This window comes from Oncorhynchus keta, chromosome 36, assembly GCF_023373465.1.
Source record: "Oncorhynchus keta strain PuntledgeMale-10-30-2019 chromosome 36, Oket_V2, whole genome shotgun sequence".
Classification (NCBI taxonomy): Eukaryota; Metazoa; Chordata; class Actinopteri; order Salmoniformes; family Salmonidae; genus Oncorhynchus; species Oncorhynchus keta.
Window position 1 is genome coordinate 14,180,671 of NC_068456.1, and position 25,055 is coordinate 14,205,725.

General features: G+C 41.6%; 1 protein-coding gene across 1 annotated transcript in view; it reads right to left on the minus strand.

Annotated features, from left to right (window-relative positions):
• The window catches only part of rin2a (Ras and Rab interactor 2a), a 56,875-nt gene that overhangs the window by 21,459 nt on the left and 10,361 nt on the right, over positions 1–25,055 (minus strand). Inside the window, 4 exon segments of the mRNA XM_035754294.2 lie at positions 11–122; positions 744–954; positions 2,157–2,257; positions 22,053–22,149. Of these exon segments, the coding sequence (XP_035610187.2) occupies positions 11–122; positions 744–954; positions 2,157–2,257; positions 22,053–22,149 (521 nt within the window).

Below are 25,055 nucleotides of genomic sequence, written 5' to 3' on the forward strand. Positions count from 1 at the left end.
AGGTGCTTACTGTATTGACTCTCCTTCACAGGGAAGTCTTTGACGGGTGTCTCAGAGTCCTGATGCATACGCAGAGAGATCACCTTCCTCTGCAGGGTAGTCGACTTCCTCACCAGAAACGTCTGCAGACAGGGTAAAAAAGCAACTTGAGAAACACAGACAACAATAAAAACATTGAAATGGAGAATATCAGATAGTTTGAAAGTATATGTCTCCATTAGTCCTCCATTGTGTGAGATTGTCGAGGTGTCTTTGCGTATTGTGAGGTTGTTGTTGCATGAATAGGAGTTTAATGGTAGGGTCAAGTAACTGATGCACCTAAAACTGGTTTCTGTATTCCTCCTATTAGCTAAACGGAAATGGCTGTCAAATAAATGGCTCTGCTCTATAAATGGAATGAAACAGCCGTGTGAGATGTTTTATGTTGTGTTGACCATCTATGCGAGATGTTTTATGTTGACTATCTATGCAGCTTTAAAAAAGAGAGGGAAATCAGTGTGACCTCTATGGCTAAATAAAGGATCAACATTTAAAAAAGAATAAGTGATCAAAATGTAATGGTTTTGTGGTGAGATACATCTCATCTAAATACACAGTAGTTTAGAATTGTATCATTGATTATATTGTAAAACAGTGTAAGCTTTATACATGGAAAATGCATGTAAAACTTGACTCCTGTTTCACAATCAGTTAAAAAAAATAAAAATAAAAATATTAGAATGACTGAGTGTATCTGGTCTCACCCCGGTGGGCTGCGGTTCCAGTATGCTTGTGGAGTCTGCATGGTTAAGTCCCAGCTGCAGCCACACAACGTGCGTCTGCACCAGCCTGTCCAACACACTCATCCTTCTACGCAACGAGTCGTAGCCTGAATCTCTAGCTCCAGCCAGCCGTGCCCCCACACCAACACAGGGAGGAGCCTGTAGAAACAGACCTCCCACTTCCCCATCCAGCCTGAGAGAGGGAGAGAGATGGGGAGAGGAAGAGATCGAATTAGAAATATACCTTTCAAATCCTATGTTTCCTGATAGTAATACCCACACGTACACAGAAAAGCAAGCATGCACAAGTGCACATACAGACTAATAATAAAAACTGGAATGTAATACATTAGCATGGGAGTCAATTAGTAATATTGAGATAAATCATAGTTATAAATGGATTTCAATACTGAGAAAAGCATAATGGCCCAGGAGGAACAGTACTTCAGTGGAGAAGGACAAATGTACCCAACAACATCTAAAAAATGAAATGACGCAAAACAAGCACACTTACTGAGGCCCGTATCCCTCACCACTCATACTTCTGAAGAAATGGGTGCTGGGTACGCGGACCCACGAGCCACTGCGGCCCCTCATTAGGAGTTTGGTTTTTTGGGGGGGCAGGTGACCAGTACGAAAATGTATGCACTCACAAATGTAAGAAAAACGCAATTTCCTTTTTATAATCGAACCGAAACGCCATCAAATCATTAATTGTTCAGCACGAATATTTAGCAATCGACAGAATGAAGCCAATACTGGGTATATTTTATTATAATCTACATGTCATTATTATGTACCTAATGTCAGGTAACCTGTAACCCATTATCTAATTTACACAAATATGCTTGGTGTTCACTTTGAAAATCCTATACTCTGTCCACAAATATGCTTGGTGTTCACTTTGAAAATCCTATACCCTTATACTCTTTCCACTGTCAGATCCCTCTGACTTCCTGTCAACACAATGACATGATGAAACTCCACTACGTGAATGACCAGAGCACACTATCCACACCTGCTGGTGGACACCGGGAATTACAGTGGAACTAAAATCAACGTTACTCAAACTGGCACTCATCATTATCATCATCATCATCAATCATTCCTATCAAGCATCCAGTAACAATGAATTTAACCCCTATTATTACATTTGAACAAGCGACAGAGGTCTGAAAGGATATTCTACTCCTTCCTTAACGAAACAATCCCCGTTTGAATGCCTTCCACTGTTTCCTCTCCCTCTAACATGCACAGCTAACGTTAGTTCTACATCAGCCCATGAAGGAGGCTGAAGCAAGCCTTCTCATCATACTGGTACTAGAGTAAACAGATGTACAGAAATAACAATTTTGTTAGTCAGTTTGCAGGTCTGTTTTAAACACACTTACTTACCCCTGTAGTATGACAGGCTCTGGGTCCCTCTCTGCTGGCTCAGCCTTCTGCACCACCTCCCTCTTCAGAGTCCCGATCTCCCAGGCAAATGAGTCGATCAGCTACAGTACAGAAAGACGGGAGAATGATCAGTGATGAGGGATAAAGGAAGAGTGATAGAAGCAACCAAGTTGAGAAAGAAATGAAACAGAGTGAGAGTGTGTGTGTACATTTCTTGTATTTGCGTGAGACTACTTTTCACTCATTCCTGCAGACTCAGGAGCAGGGAAAATGTTAGTCACCTCCCAGTGTGTGTGTCCACCCTCGCCTCAGAAGAGCCACTTCCCCTTTACTGACTGGCCAAGACGACAAGGAAAAAAATACCCATTTCTAGACAAAACAAAACAGAAGAGACGCCAAACTCACATAACATCCTCTAGCCTAAAACATCTCACGCTGATACTGAAGTTTACAAGATAAATAAATCCAGCCATGCAAAACAAATAGTCCAATTTTGAATTTTTCCACAGACCAGTCATATCCAGTATATGTCACTGTTTCAAACACACGAACACAAAATTAACCGAGTTCACACACACACACAACTGTAAAATCTGACTGGACTCATACATGCACCCAGACCCCATCCTCAGAGTCTATGCTTCTTCAGCCATTCCTTGCTCCTTGTTAGTCTAACCATAAATGAGCACCAGTCAGCAAACCGCGCACGCACGCACTGCCTGCTACTCTCCCACTACAGCTCACTGCCAAGACACACAGCTGGAGAAGAGCAAACGGAAGCTTTAACACATGCTTAATCCTAGAATCCAATAGATTTAGACAATACAACCTTCCCTAAATAACCACATTAGCCATGCTTAAACGACATCAGCTTCTATACTGAATTACTTACATTAGCAATAGTTCACAATATCTAGTGTAAATCTCTGCTTATCTTGAAAGTGAGTTAGGTAAAATAAGCAATGGTCAAGCATCATTACCGCAGAACAAAGACCCCAGCTTGACCACCGTCACCTCTGGGTGTTTTCATTTCATATGAGGCGACAAACGTCTTCCTGAAAATCAGGAAGATTGCTCAATTACATATATAGTTGATTCTAAAGAAGTGGTGTAAATTGCAGTCCCACACCCCCAAAAAAACATTTTAAAAAAACCTAATTCAATCCAAGGCAATAGCAAACATATTGTTGAATTTATATAGTAAAAAGTAAATGTTTAAACACCTATTTCTATTAAAAAGGTGGTTGTCCCAAACCCTGACTCCTAAACATAATGTTTGAAAATAAAGCAATTAATACATTTTTATTACTTTTATTATTTCAATAGAACAGATTTCTTATTATATTGAAATAAAGGTACCGATCTAATTAGTAGTTTTGTTTATTTTTAAACATCTAAAAAAAATTCTGTTCCACCTTTTGATGTCAATACTGAAACACATTAAAAGACTGTAGAACGAATTTCTTAAGCCACACCCCTACAAATATTACCTGGTGATGGGATTGCACCCCTCAACAATGGCCACATGGTGAATAGTCCACAAATTTTCTCCAAAATATTTGCAGGCAAGTTGACACATCTTCATGTATTTTTAATAAGTGTAACTACCGGACATCTAATATATCAAGAAATATGTAAAGTACAGTTTTGGTACTAAAATAGGCTGTTTGCTGGAATGTACAGTCGTGGCCAAAAGTTTTGAGAATGACACAAATATTAATTTCCACAATGTTTGCTTCTTCAGTGTCTTCAGATATTTTTGTCAGATGTTACTATGGAATACTGAAGTATAATTACAAGCATTTCACAAGTGTCAAAGACTTTTATTGACAATTACATGAAGTTGATGCAAAGAGTCAATATTTGCAGTGTTGACCCTTCTTTTTCAAGACCTCTGCAATTCGCCCTGGCATGCTGTCAATTAACTTCTGGGCCACATCCTGACGGATGGTAGCCCATTCTTGCATAATCAATGCTTGGAGTTTGTCATCATTTGTGGGTTTTTGTTTGTCCACCCGCCTTCTTGCACCGCTCCCGAGCATACTACTCGCCAATGTCCAGTCTCTTGACAACAAGGTAGACAAAATCCGAGCAAGGGTTGCCTTCCAGAGAGACAGAGACTAACGTTCTTTGTTTCATGGAAACATGGCTCACTCGAGACACGCTGGAGTCGGTACAGCCACCTGGTTTCTTCACGCACTGCGCCGACAGAAACAAGCATCTCTCAGGTAAGAAGGGCGGCAGTGTATGCCTTATGATTAATGAGACGTGGTGTGATCATAACAACATACAAGTCCTTTTGTTCACCTGACTTAGAATTCTTCAATTAAATGCCGACCGCATTATCTACCAAGAGAATTCTCTTAGATCATAATCACAGATGTGTATATTCCCCCCCAAGCAGACACATCGACGGCCCTGGAAGAACATCATTTGACAGCATGTATTGTAGCTGTGGATTTTAACAAGGCTAATCTGAAAACAAGCCTCCCTAAATTTGATAAGCATATCGATTGCACGACCGGGCTGGCAAGAATCCTGGATCATTGTTATTCTAACTTCTGCGACGCATAAGGTCCTCGCCCGCCCTACTTTCGAAAAAGCTGACCACAACTCCATTTTGTTGCTCCCAGCCTATAGACCGAAACTAAAACAGGAAGCGCCCGTGCTCAGATGTTCAACGCTGGTCCAACCAATTGGATTCCAAGCTTCAAGATTGCTTCGATCACGTGGACTTGGATATGTTCCGCATAGCGTCAAACAACAACATTGATGAATACGCTGATTTGGTGAGCGAGTTTATTAGCAAGAGCATCGGTGATGTTGTACCCACAGCGTATTTTAAAACATTCCCCAACCAGAAACAGTGGATTGATGGCAGCATTCGTGCAAAACTGAAAGCGCGAACCACTGCTTTTAAATCAGGGCAAGGTGACCAGAAACATGACCGAATAAAAACGGTGTAGCTATTCCATCCGCAAGGCAATCAAACAAGCTAAGCGTCAGTATAGAGAAAGTAGAGTCGCAATTCAACAGCTCAGACATGAGAGGTATGTGGGAGGCTCGACAGTCAATCACGGAGTACAAAAGAAAAACCTGCCCCGTCGCGGACCTACGATGTCTTGCTCCCAGAAGAACTAAACAACTTCTTTGCTTGCTTTGAGGGCAATACAGTGCCACGGAACAGCCCACTACCAAACCCTGCGGGCTCTCCTTCACTGCAGCCAATGTGAGTAAAACATTTAAACGTGTTAACCCTTGCAAGGCTGCAGGCCCAGATGGCATCCCCAGCCGCATCCTCAGAGCACGCGCAGACCAGCTGGCTGGTGTGTTTACGGACATATTCAATCAATCCTTATCCCAGGTTGCTGTTCCCACATGCTTCAAGAGGGCCACCATTGTTCCTGTTCCCAAGAAAGCTAAGGTAACAGCTAAATGACTACCACCCTGTGGCACTCACTTCCATCATCATGAAGTGCTTTGAGAGACTAGTCAAGGATCATATCACCTCCACCCTACCTAACATCTTCACCCCGCTGATCCTCAACACTGGGGCCCGTTCTCAGCCCTCTCCTGTACTCCCTGTTCACGCACGACTGCGAGGCCATGCACGCCTCCAACTCAATCAAGTTTGCAGACGACACTACAGTGGTAGGCTTGACTACTAACAACGATGAGACATCCTACAGGGAGGACGTGAGGGCCCTCGGAGTGTAGTGTCAGGAAAATAACCTCACACTCAATGTCAACAAAACAAAGGAGATGATTGTGAACTTCAGGAAACAGCAGAGGGAGCAGCCCCCTTTCCACATCGATGGGACAGTAGTGGAGAGGGTGGGAAGTTAAGTTCCTCGGCGTAGACATCACGGACAAACTGAAATGGTCCACCCACACAGACATCGTGGTGAAGAAGGCGCAGCAGCTCCTCTTCAACCTCAGGAGGCTGAAGAAATTTGGATTGTCACTAAAAACACTCAAACCTTTACAGATGCACAATCAAGAGCATCCTGTCGGGCTGTATCACAGCCTGGGGCGGCAACTAAGGCTCTCCAGAGGGTGGTGCGGTCTGCACAACGCATCACCGGGGGCAAACTACCTGCCCGCCATGACACCTACAGCACCCAATGTCACAGGAAGGGCAAATAAAATCAAGGACAACAACCACCCGAGCCACTGCCTGTTCACCGCGCTATCATCCAGAAGGCGTGGTCAGTACAGGTGCATCAAAGCAGGGACCGAGAGACTGAAAAACAACTTCCATCTCAAGGCCATCAGACTGTTAAAAAGCCACCACTAACATTGAGTGGCTGCTGCCAACACACTCAACTCGAGCCACATTAATAATAGAAAAAATGTAATAAATGTAACACTAGCCACTTTAACCTCTTAAGATTAGGCCTCAATACTGCCCCCTTTGGAGGAAGTGCGTGCCCATAGTAAACTGAAAATATTTTTTCCCAAAATTGCTAATATATGCATATAATAATTATTATTGAATAGAAAACACTCTAAAGTTTCTAAAACCGTTTAAATTATGTCTGTATGTAAAGCAGAACTCTCAGGGCAGCCTTTCTCCCAAACTATCTCTTGTCAAGAGAAAAGTTGGGTCAACTTTGACGTCATCGGCCCCTCCCTTCCCAAGCAGCTACCGATCTGGGAACAGTATGTATGTGTTCAGCGCGATGCCTGCTTTCAAATGGCGCGTTCATTGTGAGAATCCCGAGAATCTCACGAGATGTATATTCTATAGCTGTACGTCTGGAAATAATGTCCGGGTAAATCTCAACCAAAATATCCGGTCTGAGAACGGAAGAAAGGCGCAACCTTGTGTCCGTTTGACCAAGAAACAAATCGTAGGCAAATGACAAGACTGTTGACATTGTGTGGAAGCTTGGCCCCATTTAATGTGGTTCACATTCAACAATGGGTTCTAGTGGCGCATGGATATATTTTCGCATTTTCAGTGATCAGATTTTCCTGCGCTTTTCGATGAAACGCACGTTCTGTTATAGTCACAGCAGTGATTTAACCAGTTTTATAAACGTCTGAGTGTTTTCTAACCACACATACTAAATCATATGCATATACTATATTCCTGGCATGAGTAGCAGGGCGCTGAAATGTTGCGCAATTTTTAACAGAATGTTCGAAAAAGTAGGTGGTAGGAGTAACAGGTTAACGAGAGAATCACTGACATGTCAGCTGATCCTTTTGTGGCAGGGCTGAAATGCAGTGGAAATGTTTTTGGGGGATTCAGTTCATTTGCATGGCAAAGAGGGACTTTGCAATTAATTGCAATTCATCTGATCACTCTTCATAACATCCTGGAGTATACAAACTGAGGCAGCAGACTTTGTGAAATGTAATATTTGTGTCATTTTCAAAACTTTTGGCCACGACTGTACATATGTCCAAATGAAAGATAACCAGCCATATGTTAGCTATGGGGATTTTTCAAAGTCCAAAATAAGTAAACATTTGTAAACTAAAAAATGGTCACAAGCAAAGCAATTGACACCACAGTGGCAGTGCCATTGAGGCCATCTCCATTTTAAAGTTGCATGTGCCATGCTCTACTAACTGAGCAACAAAGGACCACCATCTGGATAGTGGACAACTGCATACTTCAGGAAAAAGTAGAGATGCATAGGCAGCATGGGGGCTCCAACCGTCTAAGAGCCCAAACATTTACATCTATTTAGCCAAAGCACAAACATCTATAATGTGCTATACTGTATTGTACCCTACTGTGATCTACTATACCTTACTCCACTGGACTGTGCCCCACTCTACTGTGCTTTACTGTATTCTACTATGCTGTACTCTACTATAGTGTACCCTACTCTACTGTACTTAAGTGTCTTAAAATTAAAGGGCCCATTGACTCTTGATCTAATGGCCGATTAATTAGGGCCGATTTCAAGTTTTCATAACAATCGGAAATCTGTATTTTTGGACACCGATTTTTAAAATATTTTTTATAACTTTATTTAACGAGGCAAGTCAGTTAAGACCAAATTCTTATTTTCAATGACGGCCTAGGAACAGTGGATTGTTCAGGGGCAGAACGACAGATTTTTTACCTTGTCAGCTCAGGGATTCAATCTTGCAACCTTACAGTTAACTAGTCCAACGCTCTAACTACCTGCCGCACGAGGAGCCTGCCTGTTACGCGAATGCAGTAAGAAGCCAAGGTAAGTTGCTAGCTAGCATTAAAGTTCTTATAAAAAACAAACAATCATAATCACTAGTTATAACTACACATGGTTGATGATATTACTAGTTTATCTAGCGTGTCCTGCGTTGCATATAATCGATGCAGTGCGCATTTGCGGAAAAGGACTGTCGTTGCTCCAACGTGTACCTAAACATAAACATCAATGCCTTTCTTAATCAATACACAGAAGTATATATTTTTAAACCTGCATATTTATCTAAAGAAATATGTTAACCAGGTGAAATTGTCACTTCTCTTGCGTGCAATGAACGCAACAGTTTGGGTAGCCTGGCTCATTGCAAACTAATTTGCAAGAAATGTACATAATTATGACAAAACATTGAAGGTTGTGCAATGTAAAAGCAATATTTAGACTTAGGGATGCCACCCATTAGATAAAATACCGAACGGTTCCATATTTCACTGAAAGAATAAACGTTTTGTTTTTTCGAAATGATAGTTTCCGGAATCGACCATATTAATGACCTAAGGCTCGTATTTCTGTGTGTTATTATGTTATAATTAAGTCTATGATTTGATAGAGCATTCTGACTGAGCGATGGTAGGCACCAGCAGGCTCGTAAGCATTCATTCAAACAGCACTTTTGTGCATTCTGCCAACAGATTTTCGCAATGCTCCAAGCATTGCGCTGTTTATGACTTCAAGCCTATCAACTCCAGAGATTAGGCTGGTGTAACCAATGTGAAATGGCTAGCTAGTTAGCAGGGTCCGCGCTAATAGCGTTTCAAATGTCACTCGCTCTGAGACTTGGAGTAGTTGTTCCCCTTGCTCTGCATGGGTAACGCTGCTTCGAGTGTGGCTGTTGTCGATGTGTTCCTGGTTCGAGCCCAGGTAGCGGTGAAGAGAGGGATGTTATACTGTTACCCTGGCAATACTAAAGTGCCTATAAGAACATCCAATAGTCAAAGGTATATGAAATACAAACGGTATAGAGAGAAATAGTCCTATAATAACAACAACCTAAAATGTCTTACCTGGGAATATTGAAGACTCGTGTTAAAAAGGAACCACCAGCTTTCATATGTTCTCATGTTCTGAGAAAGGAACTTAAACGTTAGCTTTCTTACATGACACATATTGCACATTGACTTTCTTCTACAACACTTTGTTTTTGCATTATTTAAACCAAATTGAACACATTTCATTATTTATTTGTGGCTTTTTTGGTCCTCCAATAATCGGTATCTGCGTTGAAAAATCATAAATTGGTCGACCTCTAATCGAGTGCCAGGACAATTGCATCAGGGCAGGAGCAACACCACTACGTCAACTAGCTCAGACATATATTTGACAGGCAACAGGTGACAGCCCAAGCCGGTGAACAGGCAAAACTAAAGATAAAATGTAACACTGCAATGCCAAAAGATATTATTTTTATACCAAATTCATGCACATGTTTCTCAACCCAGTAAAATAATGGAATACAAATCAACCCGATATATGGAAGCATGGTGTCCTGCACAAATGTTATTGGTAACATCGCGGACACTATCCTGTAAGAGGGTTAGTGCTATCTGGGATCCTTGACGTCCCTACCCTAAACCTAAAAGCAACTTTATTTATTAGCTAGATTCTAGAGCAAAACAATTGATTAGTTATTGTGAGAGGAGACTAAACATTTATTTCATTATTGTCACCATCATAATCTGTTAGCCAAATGCAGTAATGGATAACAGTTCAGTCTTCTGTTATACTTTTGAATACAATCAATGTTATGTTTTGTATGTTACATATGTTTATCCAAAACAAATCACCTATGTAAATATGTTTGCAGTTGCACTTTTGAATATAATTATAAAAATGGTTTTTATTCTAATGTCTTGCCCACTCTCTAGTGATGTGTTCGACACAATCAAGGTAACAACTGATGACCATTGAGAATGATAGGAATGTCACTTGCAGTTTTTTTTTTTTTTTTTTAAACAACACATTGTCTGGTGCTCCGTATTTTCTTTAGATCGGAACATCAGTGCTACCAATGAAAAAAATACATTTAGAGCCCTGCATACGTGGCGTTAACAGATTTTTGGACATCTATGAACACGCTATCATATCATTTGCAATGATCCATCACATTGCTGAGAAGTGGGACTGACCACCGAGAACATGGAGGAGGCACACAGCAAAGAACCTAAAAACAGCATCTAAAAACAGCATTGTGTGTGGGGGACAGCAGTAAGGTAAGCTCAGTCTGGTAGCCATGACTGTGATAAATGGAACTGCACTGCAACCTCAGTCATAACCAGGACCATATCTGCATTGTGAATTCACTTCATTTCATTTTATGATTTCAAAAAATAATTTAAAACGTTAACAATTTTAATTTGTTACATCCCTACTTAGGGCAGAAGTGGTCATGCAATTTTGTCAGCCGGTGATTGTCAAGCAAATAACTGCCTGTCTCAAGGTAATTGACCGGTAATAAACAAACACATTTAGCATCTCCTGGCCTCCACGCATAGCCTACAAGCTACCGATGCAGACCTATGGAACATCTACATTTTAAAAAGTCTAATAAATCCAAGTAATATATCCTACACATTAAATCCATTATTTATTTTAGACACGTTTAAAGAAACATGACATGAAGAAAATGTAGTCCATTTCAGAAGAACAGAATAGCACTCTCTGATTTGGCTATGTCATATAGCTGTGAGCTACACTACTTCATTTAGCAGACAAGATTTTCTTAGAATTTGGTTGCATTATTTTATAGTATGAAGAATAAGATTAAACAGCTGAATGAAATAGAAATGATACTTTCTCCAAACGATTTGAGGGAGTGAACACATGCAGCTATTCTGTGTTGAGCGGTTAACAAAGAAACAGCTTTTCCTATATGCTTTATTTACAGTTATTTATGTAACTTTCGTTGTGATACAAATGTTGGGCAATATGTTCTGATTTTTTAATACATTCTAAGGTTGCATGATGCAACTAACGATCATTTAAAAAAAGTTGCATGAAAGGCTGTACACACTTCAGTCTCTTATTCATAATTTGACAAGCACTTGATAATGCCTCAAATTTCCCAGCTGCACCCCGTAAAAAAAAACAATGCCTTTTGCGGCCAGTGGGCGTCGTGCCCTTGGGATGAATATAATAATTATAATTCCCTTCTCCTGGCTGTGTGCCGAAGCACTTCTAACCCACATGGGTCTTTCTCACAGGCTACAAGTGAAGACCGACACATTGAGAAGCAACTGCGCGAGGTGCATATTGAAGATATTGGAAGAACTGTCCACATTTACTTTTTGTCAGCCGACAAGATGAGTAGACCTAACGAACAGCAAAAGCTCCAGCCTGTCAATCTACTATCCCCTTGGTACAAAGGTTGACCTATTCTCTTCTGTGCCAGAAATAAATATTCCAAACATAGTCTGCGACAGTTGTGGGATGCGATAGATACCAAATTAATACAACCACTAGCGTCAAAAAACATGTTTTAAGCAATAAGTCTGATGCAAAGATGAGAACATTTAGCTAAAAATTGATAAACTATTACACTATTTCTTCACATTATAAGCGCAGCAATGCGCACACGGAAGTAGGCTATAATTGCGAATGTTTCATTAGCAGGAAAACACCACGCTCCAAAGTGACCACAAATGCGATTATGCACGTAATACCTTTTATTATAAAGGAGTATTTTTATAGTAAATTATCTTCCCCCAAATTGAAACTCGATGCATATGTATGCCAGTTAGGCTCTACACTCGTTGTAAAGTGGATTAATGCGTTTCATTTTAAGAGGTATTTTGGATATAAAAATAATCTTTATGGAACAAAAGGAACATTTATTGTGTAACTGGGAGTCTCGTGAGTGAAAACATCCGAAGATCAAAGATAAACAATTAATTTGATTGCTTTTCTGATTTGTGACCAAGCTACTTGATGCTAGGTGTACATAATGTTTTGTCGGGCGATCGATAAACTTACACAAATGCTTGGATTGCTTTCGCTGTAAAACATATTTTCAAATTCTGACACGACAGGTGGATTAACAAAAGGCTAAGCTGTGTTTTGCTATATTGCACTTGTGATTTCATGAATATAAATATTTTTAGTAATATTATTTGAATGTGGCGCTATGCAATTCAGCGGTTGTTGATGACAATTATACCATAAACTTCTTATGGCTGCCATCCCGTTAAGACAATTAATAAAGTTATAGGCTACAACAACAGATGCTAACCTTTACCAGGGAAGGTAAGCATCTTTTGGGGTATCACATTGTCATTATTCAGGATTTTTCATAATCATGGCAACATCCAAGTGAATGTATGTCTTCAAACTAGGAATGTCAAAGTTAAACTAAAAAAGCATTGTGCTACATTTTTAATGCTGTAAATATTTTTGACTCCATTAATGGCATCTCTATTTCTTCACCGCACTGACCTTAACACATACGTTACTGCACGGACCCTATACCACACACGGCACTTGATGACAGTAGCACCTTACGTCTTAAAAATCCACTGTGTGCGCAGTTGAGCAACAATTTTTAAAGGAGAACTTAAGAGTTCAACCATAAACACATTCCCAGGCATTTCATTAGAGAACAGCAAAAATATAATTTGTACAGAAGTAGCAAGCTAGTTAAGCTAACATTAGCTATCTAGCTAAACAAAAGATGGTTTATTATGCCATGGCTGAATGCCTCTTAATATAGCTCTAATTTCCCACAATGGTTCCCCCCCATCCATAAGATTCTAAGAAAGTTGAAGCTCATTTACAACATTTCTATACAATTTAAAAACTCTAAAATGCTATTTGGAGATCTGAAAAACTAGCAAAAATGACCCCAGCCATTATCACATTGGCTGACGTGAATGAAGAAGCTACAGCAACCAATCTACAAACACATTGCCTATCAGCGGCAACATGAATTCACATTAACTCATCATCGGAGTAAAAACTAGAATTTAATACGTACAGAAAAGTTAGCAGAAAAGGTATATTATTAACAGATGGTAAACAAATACATTTGCTTGAAATATTTTTCAGATTTACTGCTAATTTCCTGCAATTCTACACATTTTGTCTGGGATGGGGAGACATTTTTGCAGTTTTAAAAGCTAATTTCCTGCAATTCTACACAGAATGCCATGACTTATGCCATCCGAGTAAACGCTCATGAATTACGGACCGGGCTCGCAGGGTTAGTTAGGGCCCCCGGGAACATGCCCTGTTGGTAATTCACCCATGATAACTACAAGTTTAAATAGCTGGTTAGACTAACTAGACTAATTTACCAATCGAAAAATGTTTAGCTGACATTGTCTAATTGAGTGACTGTCAGTGAGTGACATATAACAAGCGGAAAACTGCTGATGCACAACCAAGTTTCCAAATTGCACCTTGTGTATTCTACTAACAATCAACAATAAGTTGAGCCGCCAACAGAGTTCCTAAAAAAATAAAAAAATACAAAGTCCAGACCTCGGGGTCCTCACATGTAGCTACGGCCGTGTGTGTGTGTGTGTGTGTGTGTGTGTGTGCGTGCGTGCAAGTGTTATCCTTCAAAAACATTGATAACAGGGAGTAGGCCTAAGGTGGTTGCTGAGGGGAGAAGTGCTCATAATAATGGCTGGAATGGAGCAAATAGAATGATGTCAAACACCTGGTTGCCATGTGTTTTATGTATTTGATACCATTCCAGCCACTACCATGAGCCCGTTCTCCCCAATGTTCCTAGGCCTTCATTGAAAATAAGAATCTGTTCTTAACTGATTTGCCTAGTTAAATAAAGGCTAAATAAAAAATTAAGGTGTCACCAACCTCCTGTGGAGTAGGCCTACTTAAATATTGGGAGCATTTTGTTTACGATACAGATTCATTTTGTTTCCGTCCCTGCAATGCACTGCTTTTTAAATGGACAAATCTTTCTTTAGGACCAAAATTTTAGCAAATTAAAAAATGTTGATTAAAATCGCGATAAACTAACAAAAATTATTTGATTAATCACGATTCATTATTTGAATTGTTTGACAGCCCTAGTTCAAACATCTTCTACTCTCACTTACAAAAAATGTAATACAAAATTACACCTGAGATCATTCAGTTACTAATGGGCAAGACAAACTGGGCGGCAGGTAGCCTAGTGGTTAGAGCATTGGACTAGTAACCGAAAGGTTGCAAAATCAAATCCCCGAGCTGACAAGGTAAAACTCTGTTATTCTGCCACTGAACAAGGCAGTTAACCCACTATTCCTAGGCCATCATTGACAATAAGATTTTGTTCTTAACTGACTTGCCTAGTTAAATAAAAGGTAAATAAATATACACCGCTCAAAAAAATAAAGGGAACACTTAAACACAATGTAACTCCAAGTCAATCACACTTCTGTGAAATCAAACTGATTGACAATACATTTCACATGCTGTTGTGCAAATGGAATAGACAACAGGTGGAAATTATAGGCAATTAGCAGGACACCCCCAATAAAGGAGTGGTTCTGCAGGTGGTGACCACAGACCACTTCTCAGTTCCTATGCTTCCTGGCTGATGTTTTGGTCCCTTTTGAATGCTGGCGTAGCATGAGCCGGAGTCTACAACCCACACAAGTGGCTCAGGTAGTGCAGCTCATCCAGGATGGAACATCAATGCGAGCTGTGGCAAGAAGGTTTGCTGTGTCTGTCAGCGTAGTGTCCAGAGCATGGAGGCGCTACCAGGAGACCGGCCAGTACATCAGGAGACGTGGAGGAGGCCGTAGGAGGGCAACAACCCTGCAGCAGGACCGCCTTTGTGCAAGGAGGAGCACTGCCAGAGCCCTGCAAAATGACCTCCAGCAGGCCACAAATGTGCATGTGTCTGCTGAAACGGTCAGAAACAGACTCCATGAGGGTGGTATGAGGGTCCGATGTCCACAGGTGGGGGTTGTGCTTACAGTCCAACACTGTGCAGGACGTTTGGCATTTGCCAGAGATTCCCCACTGGTGGCATTCCCCACTGGTGCCCTGTGCTCTTCAAAGATGAAAGCAGGTTCACACTGAGCACGTGACAGAGTCTGGAGACGCCGTGGAGAACGTTCTGCTGCCTGCAACATCCTCCAGCATGACCGGTTTGGCGGTGGGTCAGTCATGGTGTGGGGTAGCCTGACTGCCATTAGGTACCAAGATAAAATCCTCAGACCCTTGTGAGACCATATGCTGGTGCGGTTGGCCCTGGGTTCCTCCTAATGCAAGACAATGCTAGACCTCGTGTGGCTGGAGTGTGTCAGCAGTACCTGCAAGAGGAAGGCATTGATGCTATGGACTGGCCCGCCCGTTCCCCAGACCTGAATCCAATTGAGCACATCTGGGACATCATATCTCACTCCATCCACCAACGCCACGTTGCACCACAGACTGTCCAGGGGTTGGAGGATGCTTTAGTCCAGGTCTGAGAGGAGATCCCTCAGGAGACCATCCGCCACCTCATCAGGAGCATGCCCAGGCATTGTAGGGAGGTCATACAGGCACGTGGAGGCCACACACACTACTGAGCCTTATTTAGACTTGTTTTAAGGACATTATATCAAAGTTGGATCATCCTGTAGTGTGGTTTTCCACTTTAATTTTGAGTGACTCCAAATCCAGACCTCCATGGGTTGATAAATTATCAATCAAAATCAAATGTACGTGTGATTTTGTTGTCAGCACATTCAACTATGAAAAGAAAACAGTATTTAATAAGAATATTTCATTCAGATCTAGGATGTGTTATTTTAGTGTTCCCTTTATTTTTTTGAGCAGTATATATATATATATATATTTTTTTTTAATTTATTTTATTTATTATATATATATATATATTTTTTAATGGACCCAATGACTCACAACCGTGATGCAGTCATTACATGCAAGGGATATGAAACAAATACTAAACTTTAGACTAATTGAATACACTAAGTGAATTTGTCCAAAAACATATGATTTCTACAAACAGATCTGTATGAAAATACCCTCAAATAAAAAGTGACATTCTGTCCTATCACCTTATAGTAATCATTTGATCTTATAACCAAAATGCTGGAGTACAGAGCCAAAATTAAAATGTTAGCTTCACTGTCCAAAGTATAGAGTATATAGCCTTTCATCTTTCCCTTGGTCTGGTAAGCCACATGAACAGGAACTGATTTATGACTGGACTGATAAGACTCAGGTTGAAGTCAGACAGATTCCTGGAATTTCAGTCTGGAGTGGACCTAGTGACACTTCTCTTTTTTCCCCACTTTCCTTTTCATCCTCCTCTCTATTACATTTTAATAATTTAGCAGGACGCGCTTACCCAGAGCGACTTACAGTTAGTGTATTCATCTTAAGATAGCTAGATGAAACCACCACTTATTTCACTGTTGTAGTAAGTACAGCAATGTCAGTGACAGTACGAAAAGACAAGTGCAAGGTTTTTATTATTATTTTTTAAATACATTTTTTGTGTGGGGGGCACATGTCTTATGTGATACTCTTCTGAAGAGGTAGGTTTTCAGATGTTTTCGGAACATGGGCAGGGACTCCTCCTTCGTAGCATTAAGGGGAGGCTGGTTCCAGAACTGAGGTGCCTAGACAGAGAAGAGCCTCGACTGGGCTGAGCAGGAGCTGACTTCCCATAAGGGTGGGATGGCCAACAGTTCCAGAGGTGGCAGAATGGAGTGCTCAGGTTGGGATGTAGGGTTTGAGCATTGCCTAAATGTAGGAAGGGGCAGTTCACATTGCTGCTCCGTAGGTAAGCACCATGATCTTGCAGTGGGTTTAGACTGAAGAAGGGGCGAAGGAAAAAAGTAGTTGCGTGTCATCTGCATAGCAATGATAGGAGAGACCATGAGAGAACATGACAGAGCCGAGTGACTTGGTGTATAGAGAAAAGAGGGATAAATCTATGAAGATGAGAACAGAGGAGAGAGTCAGCTTTGGCAGAGCGGAGATCCTCCGTGACAGAGTAGAGCAGTCTCAGTTGACTGACCCGTCTTGAAGCCTGACTGATTAGGGTCATGAAGATCATTCTGAGAGAGAACGAGATAGTTGGTCAGAGACGGCATGCTCAAGTGTTTTGGAAAGAAAAGAAAGGGATTCCGGTTTATAGTTTGAAAGAGGGATCGGGTGATGGTTTCTTTTATTTAAAAAAAAAAGTTTGTATTTACCCCCTTTTTCAATCTTGTTTCATCGCTGCAACTCCCCAGCGAGCTCAGGAGGAGAAGGTCGAGTCATGTGCTCTCCAAAACATGACCAGCCAAACCACGCTCACTTAACCCGGAAGCCAGCCACACCAATGTGCCGGAGGAAACATCGCTCACCTGACGACGAGGTCAGACCGCAAACGCCCAACCCGCCACAGGTGTAGCTAGAGCACTATGAGCCAAGTAAAGCCCACCCCGGCCAAACCCTCCCCTAACCCGCTGGGCCAATTGTGCGCTGCCCTATGGGACTCCCGATCTCGGCCGGTTGTGATACAGCCCAGGTTAACAAACAGATCAACGACCATTTCGAATCCCACCATGCCTTCTCCGCTATGCAATCTGGTTTCTGATCTGGTCATGGGTGCACCTCAGCCACGCTCAAGGTCCTAAACGATATCATAACCACCATCGATAAAAGACAGTACTGTGCAGCAGTCTTCATCAACCTGGCCAAGGCTTTCGACTCTGTCAATCGCAGACTCAATAGCCTTGGTTTCTCAAATGACTGCCTCGCCTGGTTCACCAACTACTTCTAAGACCGAGTTCCATGTGTAAAATCGGAGGGCCTGTTGTCCGGACCTCTGGCAGTCTATGGGGGTGCCGCAGGTATACTCAGGCCGACTCTTTTCCCTGTATACATCAATGATGTTGCTCTTGCTGCTGGTGATTCACTGATCCACCTCTACGCAGACAACACCATTCTGTATACTTCTGGCCCTTCTATGGACACTTAACTAACCTCCAAACGAGCTTCAATGCTACACAACACTTCTTCAGTGGCGCATGCTCTTCAACCGATCGCTGCCCGCTCCCGACCGGCACGACTAGCATCACTATTCTGGACGATTCTGACTTGGTATTTGTAGTTGTCCACATATTCTTAGGTATCTGGTTAGACTGTAAAATCTCCTTCCAAACTCACATTAAGCATCTCCAATCCAAAATGTAAATTCCGCAACAAAGCCTCCTTCACTCATCCTGCCAAACATACCCTCATAAAACAGACTATCCTACCAATCATAGACTTCGGCTAAGTCATTTAAAAAAAATAGCCTCCAACAATCTACTCAGCAAATTGGATATAGTCTATCACAGTGCCATCTGTTTTGTCACCAAAGCCACATATACTACCCACCACTGCGACATGTATGCTTTTGTTGGCTGGCCCTCGTCTTGTATGTCTTTCATTTCCTAATAATTTCTCCCACCGTTGATTTCTTCAAACCAAGCTGCTTACCTATTGCAGATTCAGTCTTCCCAGCCTGGTGCAGGTCTACAATTTTGTTTCTGGTGTCCTTTGACAGCTCTTTGGTCGTGGCCATAGTGGAGTTTGGAGTGTGACTATTTGAAGTTGTGGACAGGTGTCTTTTATACTGATAACAAGTTCAAACAGGTGCCATTAATACAGGTAACGAGTGGAGGGCAGAGGAGCCTCTTAAAGAAGAGGTTACAGGTCTGTGAGAGCCAGAAATCTTGCTTGTTTGTAGGTGACCAAATACTTATTGTCCACCATAATTTGCAAATAAATTCATTAAAAATCCTACAATGTGATTTTCTGAATTTTCCCCCTCATTTTGTCTGTCATAGTTGAAGTGTACCTATGATGAAATTTACAGGCCTCTCATCTTTTTAAGTGGGAGAACTTGCACAATTGGTGGCTGACTAAATACTTTTTTGCCCCGCTGTATATCACTGCACCCGTACACAGCCCATCTGTAAATAGCCCACCCAACTGCCTTGTCCCCATATTGTTCGTTTTTTTGCTCTTTTGCACCCCAGTATCTGTACTTGCACGTCACCATCTGCACATCTATCACTCAAGTGTTAATGCTAAATTGTTATTATTTCGCCACTATGGCCTATTTATTACCTTACCTCCCTAATCTTACTACATTTGCACACACACTGTATATATATTTCTCTACTGTGTTATTGACTGCACGTTTGTTTATCCCATGTGTAACTGTTGTTTTTAAATCGCACTGCTTTGCTTTATCTTGGCCAGGTTGCAGTTGTAAATGAGAACTTGTTCTCAACTGGCCTACCTGGTTAAATAAAAGGTGAACTCAAATTAAAATACAACTGGAACTATGAACCAGTCCCAGACCATTATACCTCCTACACCAAACTTTACAGTTGACACCATGTATTCGGGCAGGTAGCGTTCTCCTGGCATCCGCCAAACCCAGACTTTTATCCGTTGGACTGACCGATGGTGAAGTGTGATTCATCACTCCAGAGAATGCGTTTCCACTGCTCCAGAGTACAATGTTGGCGAGTTTTACACCACTCCAACCGGCACTTGGCATTGCACATGGTGGTCTTAGGCTCCTGCTCGGCCATGGAAACCCATTTCATGAAGCTCCCGGCGAACAGTTATTGTGCAGACCTTGCTTCCAGAGGTTGCTCCTGCTCTGCAGTGAGTGTTCAAACCAAGGACATATGGTTTTTAAGCACTCAGCGGTCCCGTTCTGTGAGCTTGTGTGGCCTACCGCTTTGCGATGTGGCCTACAACTTTGCGGTTGAGCCATTGTTGTTCCACGTCACAATAACAGCACTTACAGTTGAGCAGGGCAGCTCCAGCAGGACAGAAATCTGACGAACTGATTTGTTAGAAAGGTGGCATCCCATGACGGTGCCACGTTGAAAGTCACTGATCTCTTCAGTAAGGCTATTCTACTGCCAATGTTTGTCTATGGAGATTGCAAGGCTGTGTGCTCAATTTTATACACCTGTCAGCAATTTGTGTGGCTGGAATAGCAGAATCCACTAATTTGAAGGGATGTCCGCATACTTTTGTATGTATAGTGTAGTTGGCACTGGACCAAGGTATGGTTGCGCTCTCCCTGGTGCACATCTACATTCAACACCTAGGTGAATTCTGCTGATTTCTCACATAGACACCCATCTTATATCAGGTTACAGACCAGCTAACTAGGTCTAAGACCCCTAGCGAGTGCAACAATTTTATCAGGCTAGTTATTGGTTTCGTAACAACTGCCACAAGTACAGAGCATTCAGCAGTTCAAAGCAATGATTAAAGGTGTCCCCATGCTTCTGGTCTGAAACAGTTCTTGCATATATTATGACAACATTTGTTCGCTGAGGCTAGCCGAAATCCTGTAGCTAAAGTCTACGCCCCTTCGTCTGATTTGTCAACAGTAGGGATTCTTCCATTAAGTGTTTGTCGTCATTCAACGAGAGACGACTGGTTTTCATGCACATTTTTTCTCTTGATAAATACTGCACCACAAACTAAGATATCCTTGGAAAAATGAACTCTATTTCTGTAGTTATTTTAGATGAATTCAGATTATTTTGAGGAAATGTATACTGGCTACGGCGTCTCGAGGGACAAGTACCTTTGCCGCTTTTTTCTCGCTTTTCAAACAAAAAGGTATTTTAAGGGAGTATTCAAGGCACAGATATTCACTTCGCCTTGCCGAGTTCTGCTAGGAGCAAACCAAACCTAGCATGCAGATGCCTTAAGTAGGCTAATATGTGGAAGGGCAGCACTTAATATAGTCTGGCTAGGGCAATTCTAATTATCTCCCCTTTATTTCTTTGTCATTTACCCCTCATCCCCTTTCCATTCTTCCCTCCTTCCCTGCTAAAGCATCACATGTACGACAGGCTGTTACAGCAGCCTTACTGTATTTCCTATTGAACGCCACAACCACATGAATGAAGCCTTTGATTTACTATATGAAATTAATGGCTTCAAAGAAATGAACTGGTATAAAAATAGAGTGGTTGTGTTCTATGGAACACAACAGTTCAAAAGAGAGTAAACCTCTTACTCTCCCATTCAGAGTGAAGTTCTATAGTGTTTATTGAAATCAGTATATCTTCTAACCCTTTTCACAGCAATGAGGGGTGTGGTGTGGTGGTGCAGTGTGTAGGTCTATAAATTACTCTTTCTCCCCCGAGTGAGATAGCAGGATTTACACAGTTAACAGCCAGCCATAATATATGCCTGGCTGGGGATATGGGTCCTTGAGTAGGCCTTTGACCTCCTGAAGCATTTTTAGGCTAAAAAGACTCACTAGCTAAAGTCTCAGCAAGTTCCCAGCACATAACCACCAGATTTATTGAAAGAGGAGCTTCTCACTGAGTTCACAGCTTAAATGTGGTAGATGTCATTACTACAGAGAGATTAGTCTCTGAGCTGTGGGTTCGTGACTCTATGGTATGGCGTGCTAAACTACAACTAAATCACTTCAGCCTATGACATCACATTTCATATGGAGGGTATTTATAAATCTGATGCATGGACATTGAGAGGAGAAAAAGAAAGAATATGGGGACTGATTAATGTTAACAAAACTAACCCAAACTTCCTCTCAAAAAAGTATCAACTGAGTAACTTGATAAAACAACTAGAACAGGCCGTTAAAGGACAGAACAAAAACAAACCAAAAGGAGTTTCAGGAAGGTGCCTCCTATCTACCCCCCCTCCTAATCTTCTTCTTTGTTCATCTTCTCTCCCTCCATACCTTGAAGAAGCTGCCTTTCTTCTCCCTGAGGCTGGGTTGGATGAGTGTGCTTGTTGACATGCTATCCTCCTGTCCTTCGTCGTACCTGTGTTTGTTTCTGTGGGGGAGGAAAATGTCATTAGCTGGGTTTGTTTCCATACAATTGACAACAGATTTTCATTCAAATCATTTCAAATATGCATTTCCCCTCCAGCGGGGTGTTTACACCAAACTGACGTGTTGCGGATAAACGGATGCACGTGATGACGTAGTGCATGTAAAGATATTTTTAAACTTGTATTTTTTAAGTTAAGTTTCCATCGCAATATCAACTCTACTGGTGGTTTTTGTCTGTAAAAATGTTGCGTTAAATAGAGTGTGTGCCCTATATAGCCAACAGCTCACAGCTGCAGTGCAGTTATCCCCTACATGATGAGAGTACGGACAAAATACCGAGATTATTTTTAATTGTCAAACGACAGCCAAGCATCGATCGTCATGTGACCAGAATTAGACCCTGGATATTTATTGGAAAGCAGCATCAAGCTCATCACCGTGCACGTTCACCACCCAGTGAAGTTCATCATAACGTATTTCATCTGTAGCCTAATAAAAAACGGCACGCTTTCCCGAGTCGTAGTGGGAGAAGCACATAACATCTTATCACATGACTCCAAGTTTACTTCGATATGATGGTTATTATATCAATGTTTCTATTGCGATTTCTCGCACTATTTATTTTAACGATACAAAAAGATCGCACCCTAGCGTATTTTGTTTTGTCGACATTTGGAATGTTTACCGTAAATTTGCTTTTTCCATCAGGCCTGTCCTGACATTTTAAATCCAGTTAGGCTAGTGTCCGCCCTCCAGTACTGTCTAGTTCAGGCGTCCCCAATTAAATTCAGTTATGAGCAGATTTTTCCAGATATAGTATTTGACAGAACAGAATTATTTCAAACCTTGATTACATTGGGATAGATCACATATAGTACCTTCAGATAGTATTCACACCTCTAGACTTTTTACACATTTTGACATGTTACAGCCTGAATTTAAAAAGGATTAAATTGAGGGGGAAAAAAGTGTCTACACAAAATACCCCATAATGTGAAAGTGGAATTATTTTACACTTAAATGTCTTGCGTCAATAAGTATTCAACCCCTTTGTTAAGGCAAGCCTAAAAAAGTTCAGGAGTAAAAATGTGCTTAACAAGTCATATACTAAGTTGCATGCACTCACTGTGTGCAATAATGTATAACGTGATCGCAAAAGCTCGCAACTGGCGATGATTGAAAGACTGCTCCTGCCTGTCGATGCAATAGCCTACAGTCCTCCTCGATGCGCTCTGCAGAAATTGGGAGAACAGCAATACATCACATCCATAGGACATGATCCAATTCTGATTGGAGTTTGATATTGTCATGTGTGATTATTTTACCTTACATTTTTTACTTGTCCTGGGCAAGTGGACATGCATTAATATCGAGCCCTGTATCTTTTGTGCTCCATCATCGCAGAAAAAAATAATGACATGAGCTCCAGTACCATCATGTTTGTGCCTGCTGACTGGTTGCCTTGGTTAGGAGTAAGAATCAGAAGGTTACACTTGCAGCTCTATTATTGCATCGCAGGCTTCTTGTTTTTTCCTTTTTATGATTTGAGTGCAATTACTGAGCACTAAATCCATGAAAACAAACCCTTTGCTCGAAAGGCAAGGGAGACAGGACGATCAGCGGTCCGTCCTCACAGTGGCAGAGCACATGTAACAACATCTGCACAGGATCGGTGCATCCAAACATCACACCTGTGGGACAGGTACAGGATGGCAACAACGACTGCCTAAGTTACACCAGGAACGCACAATCACTTCATCAGTGCTCAGACTGTCCGCAATACTCAGAGAGGCTGGACCGAGGGCTTGTAAGCCTGTTGTAAGGCAGGTCCTCACCGGCAACAACATTGCCTATGGACACAAACCCACTGTCGCTGAACCACAGGACTGGCAAAAAGTGCTCTTCATTGATGAGTCACGATTTTGTCTCACCACAGGTGATTGTCGGATTCTCGTTTAAGGAATGAACGTTACACCGAGGCCTGTACTCTGGAGCGGGATCGATTTGGAGGTGGAAGGTCCGTCATGGTCTGGGGCGGTGTGTCACAGCATCATCGGACTGAGCTTGTTGTCATTGCAGGCAATCTCAACGCTGCGTGTTACAGGGAAGACATCCTCGTTCAGATACGGATTTGCTTTTGATTTTGAACCCCTTTGTTCAGGGCCCATTTTTCAATTTCTGTTAGTCACATGTGTGTGGAACCTGTTCAGTTTGTGTCTCAGTTGTTGAATCTTGCTATGTTCATACAAATATTTCCACGTTAAGTTTGCTGAAAATTAACACAGTTGACAGTGAGAGGACATTTGTTTTTTTGCTGAGTTTATATTCAGTGTGGAAATAATTGAGGCTATGATTAAGAAGCTGGAGCTCTTCTCTGTCTGCATTAACAAGGACAACACAAGTCTTTCCATCATTGTATGATTTTGGGTGCAAATGAACTCAAGCTTACGGACAATGTCAAATGTGATATAGCGAAGCACCGGAGTGAGTTGGGTGCGCAAATACGCAGGTACTTTCCCAAAACTGGATTCGTTATCCCTTTCATGCCCTGCCACCAGTCCACTTACAGTTATCTGAACAAGAGAGCCTCATCGAAATTTCAACAAGCGGTTCTGTGAAAATGTCATTTAAAATCAGAAGCCACTGCCAGATTTCCGGTTTGGACTACGGTCAGAGTATCCTGCCTTGGCAAATCGCACTTTTAAGATACTGATGCCCTTTGCAACCACAGTACCTATGTGAGAGTGGATTCTTGGCCCTCACTAGCATGAAAGCTAAATACAGGCACCGACTGTGTGGAAAATGATTCAAGAAAGACTCTCTCCAATACAACCCAACATTGCAGAGTTATGAGCATCCTTTCAAGCACACACTTCTCATTAACCTGTGGAGTTATAAAACCTTATT